We start from the raw sequence: 9,205 nt of genomic DNA on the forward strand, positions 1-9,205 counted from the left end.
CCTCCATTCTCCTCTTGGGATCTTGGACACGCACACACATGTGCCCAGTGTGAGTTTAAGCCGCTGGGTCCAGAACTCGAACCTCAGTCGACTACATGGGAGTTCAGCAACATTGCTGTTACGCTGACTGCTGGTTCCAAAATAATTCTTAAAAAAAAAGCAATTCCAAAAAACTTCTGCACAAGACAACCTTTAATAAGTACAAGGAAAATGCATATTATGAAAAAAACTGCATGAATTTCAAAACTTTTTGTACCAAAATAAACTCATATTTTGTCTCTCGGAGAACTTTTTTAAGTCAACTTGTACATATATGTGTATTTATATTTGGTATACCTGTAATTCTAAATACAGAAAACTTTGAAAGATCAGTGAGACTAACAATACCCAATAACAGCAAGGGGACAATGCAGCCCTACAAAACTAACTGTACTACTGCTATACAACTCATTTGGAAATGTATTCTTCTTTCATTTTTTTCCCTTTTATATTTTTTTTTTCTTTTTTGCCTTAGGGTGTGTGAGCTCACAGGAGAGAGACAGAAAGAGGGAAAGTAAGATATCGCTGCCCTGGGAGATGGCTACACCACAATCCCTTCTCCTCTGTTTTCCTCTCAGGATTCTGGGCATGCAGTACATGCATCCGGCATGATTTTCAAGCCACTGGGTCTGGCACTCAGACTATGGGTGGCCAAGTAGGAGTCCAGTGTCTTGGCCGCTACACCACTTGCTGGCCCCGAAACATGTTCTTCTTTCATTCAACACAATTTGCCCCTACAATGTGAGGTAATGTATTAAGTGGTGAGGATATAATAAAAATTAAATGCACTTAAGAACCAGGGAACCAGCAGTTAGCGTAATGGCTATGTCGCTGGATTCCCACGTAGTCGACCGCGGTTCACATCCTGGACCCGGTGGCTTAAAACTCACGGCAGGCGCATGTGCATGTGTGCCTAAGATCCCGAGAGGAGAATGGAGGAGAAGGGATTGTGGTGTGACCATCCCCCCTGGGGTGATTTCTCGCTTTCTGTCTCTATGTCTCTCTCTGTCTGTCTGGCGAGCTCACGTGCCCTATGGCCACAAAAATAAAAAACCTCTCCAAAAAAAAAAAAAAAAGAAACTTAGCATCCAGTAGAAAGTAAAAATAAACAATAAGGGGCCAGTAGGTGGCTCAGTGGTTAAGGCTCTAGACTCCCACATGGCTGAGCACAGTTCAAGTCCTGGACCTGACAGCTTGCTTTCTCTCTCTCCCCTTCTCTGTAGTGAGCAGATATGCCATATATCAAATTAAAATAATAACTAAAGGGAAATAAATCTTCAGAATAAAGTAATTAATAATAGTATTACCGTATTACTGCCATTATGAATTTACAGGTGTTATGACAGAAGTATGCAACCACCTTAAATGATTCCCAAAATAATATTATGTTTAATTCAGTGTACTTTTCACTATTATATATTACCAATGAAAATTACCTTATCATTTTTAAAATGAGATCAGGCAAGAAAAAAGAAGAAAGCAAAATGGCAGGCTCTAAAAGACATAGATAGGTCTAGATAGGCCTAATATATACTTTTTCACTTTTAAATGAGGGTAAGTTTACATACATTGAAATACAATAATCATCACTGTAACATTCAATGATTCTTGGCAATTTTTTAAAGCTTTTTCTTTCTCTTTTTTAATTTGTCATAGGACACACACGCTCACTGGAGAGATACAGAGGGAATGGAGTATGAGTGAGAATGCACCCCCAAGGAAGATGTCCATGCCACAATCCCTTCTCCTCCATTCTCCTCTTAAGATTCTGGGCATGCATTAATACTGCCCCATCATGTTTCTCAAGTCTCCAGGTGTGGGACTTGAACCACTCAGTGAGCCGTATGGGACACAACTGACTTGACCATCAGCCACCGAGCTGGCCCTGACAAATTTGTTTAACCATACATAAAAGATATTTACTGTGATATTTTTTTACCAATAGAAAAATGGAATTATCCTACAATATCCAATGTGCATTCATTGAGTTATATAGTACTATAAGAAATAAATTAGGTCAAATAGATTTGGATCATGAGAAATCCTTAATACATGTTCACTTAAAAAAACTGCAAATATAGCATGATTACAAGTACTTAAAAATTTAAACACCTTGAACCATGGCATTTTAAGTTTCATTGTCCATAGTTAATTGCTTTATTCTGATGCTCTTTCTAAAACATTTTGTAAGAGGCTATAATCCAAAATTGCCTCTTTTAAGGAAATTAATGAAGAAGACTCTGATAAGCACTCTTGAATATAGATCTTTGATAACTTTGAGATCATATTCATGAATTTCTAGGATTTAAATGGAAAGATCAAACCACAGTAACACTACAAACTCAATAGAAGAGAGACTAATTACATGAGACTGAACTGTTGAAATAGAATTTCATGACTTTTGACCAAAGCATTACTGATCTTTTTCTATGCTTTGTTTTCCAGATGTAAGGGCTTTTGTTACCTTTTAAGCTGTTGATAGTTCCAGCAATTTGTCAATTTTTTTTTCTTTTTCTTTTTTTTTTGGAGAGGTTTTTGCTATAGGGTGCGTGTGCTTGCCAGAAAGAGAGACAGAGAGACAGAAAGCAAGAAATCACCACCCCCCCAGGGGGGATGGCCCACTGCAATCCCTTCTACTCCATTCTCCTCTAGGGATCTTGGGCATGCACGCACACGCGCCCGGCGTGAGTTTAAGCCACCAGGTCCCGGCCTTGAACCATGGTCAGGCTACATGGGAGTACAGCGACATAGCCATTACGCTAACTGCTAGTTCAAAACTTTATTTTTATTTGAAAATGGAATTGAAACATAAACTTTTCTCCCTTCCTGACCCCTCTGAAATTGAGAAGTATTTATGAGTTTTCTCATGTTGTGGCAGTATAGTTATTTACCTGAGTTCAATAATACCTGTTGCTATACATCAGAAATTGCAAACACTGGTTACTGCCAGGGCTTTGACTTGAATGTCATATCTGAAGATACCAGCAGAAACCTAAGGAACTATTGCTGATCTCAAGAAAGCCAACTGAAGCTCTTGGAAAGATAGCCTGGTACCATAAACAGTTCTACTTGACAGGTAAGTAAAGACTGTCATTTTCTGACAGGCCCCAAAACTTCCAAGTACAAGTACTTAAAGGCACAGACAGATAGTGAGTTCCTGACTTGGCTCAGGAGCCTTGGGAGGCTTTTTAAAGAGTCTAATCTGAAGTTTCTTATAAAAGAGTCTAGCAATGCCAACTAAATCAATTAGTATTCTTATTGGGCTTTGTGCAAATAATAGACCAGATTGAAACTAAATGTGTTTTTGGCAAATAAGTTAGTGTATGCTTCTCTTTGGTAAAAGAGGTGATGGAGAGAGAAAAAAATGTGTTATAAGAAAACTATAGAGCAATTGTTACTAGATTTTACCTCTGCCCGTATTTGTTTTTTCAATTGTTAGTCTCTACCTACTGTTTAGACAGAATCCTAACCTGTTCCCTGGCTTTTAGTCTAAAGCCAATTTTTCTTAACCCCTTTTGATTCTAATTCATTAAAGCTAAAACTGCTTTTCTTGAAATTAAAAAAAATAATAATAGCAAACTAAAGACAGTGCAGGAGAAGGGTGGGCAAGGTGGAGGCAGGAGGGAATCAAGGCAGAAAAAGGAGAGAACATTTAACAGACACAAAAATGGAAAATTGTCTGTTGATAATAATATGTACAATAATATCTTTCACTGGACCGATATGCAATGTATTCAAGGTGGTAAAATTCATTTTGTATGTTTTAAAGATGTGTAATAATTGAAAATAATAAAAATGTAAACATGTAAATGATAAAAAAAATGCAAAAATAAAAATATCAGATGGAAAAATGCTGAGCACATGTACATTGGTGCCCTGAATCTCAAAAAGATGGAGAAATGGAGAAGAGACTGTGGCATGGGGCACACCCCATTGGGAAGTACTTTTTCTCTCTTCTTCTATCTATCTCTGGCGAGTTCAAGAACCTTCCGGTAATTTTATTTTGTTTCTTTTCTTTATTTTTTAAGAATTATTTAACTTACTTTTTCCTTCTCTCTCTCTCTCTCTCTCTCTTTCTTTCTTTTAATTCAATCAGACAGGGACAGAGAGAGAAAGAGAGAGAGAGAGAGAGAAAGTGAGAAAGCGGGTCACCACATCCAGGACTTGAACCATGGTCGAATGTGTGGGAGTCCAAGGCCCTTAACCACCATTTCACCTGCCAGTCCCCATTCCAGTAATCTTTAAAAGGCAGGGGAGAGGAATATACCAATGGGTCATTACTCAGAATCCCAGGAAACTGAAACAGTTAAGGTCTCTGCTGGATGTAATGCCTTCACTTTCAATTAACTTTTTTTTTTCTTGGCCAGAGAGCATGCACACACACCTGGCATATGCTTCGAGTCACTGGGTCCAAGGACATGAAATGTTCAGTAGGCCATGTGGGATCCAGCCACCTCAACCACACCACCACCAGACAGCCCAAACTAACTCAATTTTAACATCAAAAAAGTAATTTTTTTAAGAGAGATTTTTGCTTAAAAGGCATGTGTGCACATCAGAGAGACAAAAAGTAAGACATCACCCCCTCAGGGGATGGCCAGGCCGTAATCCCCTTCTCCTTCATTCTCCTTTCAGGGTTTTGGGCATGCACGCATACATGCCTGGTGTGAGTTTCAAGCCACTGGGTCCAGGACTCAAACTGCTGTCAACTATGTGAGAGTCCAGCAATGTAACCATTACACCATATGCTGGTCCCTCAAGAAGCATAATTTTTTAGGTAGCACGTACAGGCCAAAAGATATATGAACTCCACAATATTATTAAGTAGCACAACTAAGTTCTACCTAGATAAAAACACATGATTATTTTCGGTTATGTTCAAAAGCATTAGAAAGATCACAATGGGGCCAGCAGGTGGTGTGGTAAAGGTGCTGGACTTTCACATGGCCAACCACAGTTCGAGTCCCAGACCTGGATGCTTGCTGTCTCACTCCTCCGCCCCTCTTTCTCTCTCTCTTTCTCTGGTCAAATTAAATAATAAAAATAAATAAAAATGAAATGAATAGTTCTTGAAAAAATAAAAAATAAACAGGTCACATTATTAGACATACTAGGCATATTATTCTGGTTGCATGTACAACAAGGAAGACATTTTAGTAAGAAGAATAGCTTACCTATATGACCAACTTTATCTTTAAATGGTACATCCAGTTGACTCTACAAAGGAAAAATAATATATAGAGACAGAGTTAGGATACCTATTTTTTTCTTCCCAAGTTACTTGAAGAGTTTTCAAATGAACTTACATGTTTTCTTTGCCTTCAACACTTATTTGTTTATAAGTATATAAGTGCAATATAATTCTCAGACCATAAAATTCTATAGCTAAGTCGAAGTAAGGTATGTAGTAATATTGATCACAAAAACTACTCAGACAAGATTATTTCTGCTTTCATATAATTTCTTTTTAAGTGGAACATTTTAGGCCAGTAGATTATGTGGAGATTAAGGCACTGGGGCCCATATGGCAAATTCCACAATTTGAATCCCAGACCCAAAGCTCAAAAATCATGCTGGGTGCGTGTGCTTGCAAAGAGAAGAATGCAGAAGGGGTTGTTCCCCTGGGAGGTTATTTCTCACTTTCCCTCTCAGTTTCTGTCCTCTGTTTCTCTCCAGCAAGCACACACACCCTAAAGCAAACCTTGAAAACAAAATAAAGTGGGAACTTTCACTTTCAGTTTGTGCTTTTATGGAGATTAAAACTTCATTTTGCAAAATTTATATTTTATAAAAAATATTGTCAATGAAACTTTCTCCCCATCAATGAAAAAAGAAAGTTTCTTCAATAAATGAGGGTGAAAAAACTGGAGAGCCACTTGCAAAAATGTGACATTGAACCCTTTTTTAAAATTAATTCAAAGAGATCAAAGACCTAAACATTAATGATAAAACTATAAAACCCTTAGATAAAAACATAAGGGAAAAATCTCCATGACATTAGATTTGATAATGACTTCATGATTTTAACAAAAGTACAGTCAATAAGAAAAAAATAAATTGGCCTTTATCAAATTATAAACTTTTGTGCACCAAAGGACACTAATACCCGAGTGATAAGGCAATCTGCAGAACTGAGGGGCTGTTATGTGCAAACCATCTATCTTATACGGGATCACTATGCAGACTATATAAAGAACTCCCACAATTCAACAATAAAAATACCAAATGAAAAATAAAGCAAATTTTAATAGACATGTCTTCAAAAAACATGCAAATAAAATAAGCACATGAAAAGATGCTCAACATCACTAGTCATTAGGAAAATGCTAATAAAAACTAGGATGGCTATTATGAAAATTTTAAAAAATGTTGAGGAGAAAATGTGGAGAAAATGGAACCATCATGTATCAAGAAAGGAATGTAAAATGGTAAAACTGCAATGGAAAAAAACTTTGGCAGTTCCTGCAAAATCTAAATAAAGGATTTTCATATGCTCAAGCAATTCCACTGCTAGGTATATATCCCAAAAAAACTGAAAGCAGGGACTGGAACAGACGCATGTACACAATGTTAACTGCAACACTAGTCACAAGAGTTAAAAGGCAGAAACAAACTGAGTATTCATCAAATAAATAAAAAAAAAGAAAATGTGCAAACAAAGAATGGAATATTATTCAGTCATAAAAAGGAACATGGCCAGGGCCATCAGGTGGTGTGGTAGTTAAGGCACTGGACTCCCACATGGTTGACCATAATTCAAATTCTGGACCTGGTGGCTTGCTTTCTTGTTTTCCTCTCTCTGTGTCTCTCTGATCAAATTAAAAAATAATAATGATACAGTTAAATAAAAGATCCCCCTTTTTTGTGGGATCTTCCAAAAGTCCAAGTAAAATGTGCATTATAAAAAAACTACATGTGTGGGACTGGCAGGTGGCATGGTGGTTAAGGGCACCAAACTCCCATATGGCTGACCATGGTTCTAGTCCTGGACGTGGAAGCTTGCTTTTTCTCACTTTCTCTCTCTCTGTCCCTCTCTGGTCAAATTAAAAATAAATAAATAAATACATAAAGTTAAATATAATAATTCTTTAAAAAAAAAAAAACTATGTGTGAATTTTTGCACCAAAATAAATTCATACTTTAATTCCGCTTTTCCACAAACTTTTGAAATCTCTACAGACATACTGCAGTATGAAGACATGCAAAGTGAAGTAAGCCAGATATAAAAAGGACAAATTTGGCATGATTCTACATATATAAGGTACCTAGAATAGGCAAATTCACAGAGAACTTAAGTACATTAGAGGATGCACAGCTCTATGGGGAGTTACTGCTTAACGGCTGGAGTTTCTCTGGGTATACAAAAAGTTTTTGGAAGTGATATTGGCAACTATTGCACAACAGCGTGAATGGAATTAATGCCACTAATTGTACCTTTTAAAAATGGTTAAAATGTTGCCTTAAAAAAACCTTGAAGACAAGGCTGGCAGGCGGCATGGAGGTTAAGGTACTGTATTCCACACGGCCAACTGCACAATCGAGTGCCAGACCCAGTGGCTTGAAAATCATGCATGGAGCATGTGTGTGTGTGTGCCCAACATCCAAACAGGAAACTGGAAACGAAGAGAATGCAGCACGGTCATCTCTCCTGGGAGATGATTTCCCACCTTCTCCCTTTCTCTTCTGCTGAGTGCACATTGCATTATAGCATAAACTAAAAACAAACAAACAAACAAAAGAAACACACAACTATAAAAAAAAAATCCTGAGAATGACAAAAAGACAAGGTACACACTCAAAGTAAAACCATATGGGAATGGCTTGAAAATCATGCATGGAGCATGTGTGTGTGTGTGCCCAACATCCAAACAGGAAACTGGAAACGAAGAGAATGCAGCACGGTCATCTCTCCTGGGAGATGATTTCCCACCTTCTCCCTTTCTCTTCTGCTGAGTGCACATTGCATTATAGCATAAACTAAAAACAAACAAACAAACAAAAGAAACACACAACTATAAAAAAAAATCCTGAGAATGACAAAAAGACAAGGTACACACTCAAAGTAAAACCATATGGGAATAAGAATAGAAGTATTTTGAAATGGAAAAGTTACTATGTCAATTTGGACTTATAAGGACTTAAAAGTCTACTTTACAAAATTTGCATTAGGCAAAAATTACTTCCAAAAAATTTTGTCAAATATTCTAAGATGGGGGCCGGCAAGTGGCATGGTGATTAAAGGTGCTGGACTCCCACATGGCCAACCACGGTTCAAGTCTCGGACCTGGTGGCTGGCTTTCTCACTTCCTCTCTCTCTCTCTGTCTCTCTCTGATCAAACTGGAAAATAATAATGATAATAATAATAAAGTTTAATAAAATAATTTTTAAAAATATTCTAAGATGGCAAACTGAATTAGAATGAGGTATACATAGCTAAATGCATTAATACTATGAATTTTTCACACTCAAAACATACCAGGGCATTTTCTTTAATTTCAAGGTTCTTGAGGGCCACAGCTCCTAAAAAATATTTTTAAATAAATTTTAAACATCTCAACATATTTCATTTTAAAAACAATGTTTCATCTGAAATGTCATACTACAGAAAAGTAAGAAATAAAGTACATAAAAGAAAACAGAATCTACCCATGATCCTATTAGCTTACCTTCATTCTTTAACATAATCTTTACATCAAAAAATGGTATATTTGATCAAAACTTCACTTACTATAAGTTTTGACCTCTGCAGTTGTAGCTAAATGTTAATGTGTAAGATATTTAAATCAGAATTATATACAAACAGTGCAAATCTAGGAGAGTAGCATGATACAAAACAGATACACAAAAAAAGTGTATCATATTCAAGTATATTAGGTCATCCTATTTTTCTGTTTTTCTATGCAAGAACGCATTATGACTTTCCTGACAACCCAGTAGATGCAATGAGCGGTTGTAAAAGATACTGTAAAAATACAAAATCAGGCCATTTGGTAGCATGGTGATTAAGGTAGCTGCATACCACACGGCCAACTGCGTGGTGACGTGGTTCCAGTCCCAGACCTGGAGATTTGGAAAACATGTTAGGCACATATGTGTACATTCCCAAAATCCTGAAAGGAGAATGGAGGTGAAGGGACTGCAGCATGACCATCCCTCATGAGAGGT

At 37.0% G+C, this 9,205-nt stretch overlaps 1 protein-coding gene across 3 annotated transcripts in view; it reads right to left on the reverse strand.

Moving 5' to 3' along the window:
- VPS13A (vacuolar protein sorting 13 homolog A) overlaps positions 1 to 8,560 on the reverse strand; it is a gene marked incomplete at its 5' end in the record, with an annotated part of 243,652 nt that extends 235,092 nt beyond the window's left edge. For all 3 annotated transcript variants that reach the window (XM_014586627.2, XM_014586628.2, XM_014586629.2), the window contains 2 exon segments: positions 5,214 to 5,256; positions 8,517 to 8,560. In XM_014586627.2, the coding sequence (XP_014442113.1) occupies positions 5,214 to 5,256; positions 8,517 to 8,560 (87 nt within the window).
- Positions 8,561 to 9,205: the final 645 nt, after the last annotated feature.

This window comes from Tupaia chinensis, unplaced genomic scaffold (genome assembly GCF_000334495.1).
Source record: "Tupaia chinensis unplaced genomic scaffold, TupChi_1.0 Scaffold000147_1, whole genome shotgun sequence".
NCBI classification, from domain to species: Eukaryota; Metazoa; Chordata; class Mammalia; order Scandentia; family Tupaiidae; genus Tupaia; species Tupaia belangeri.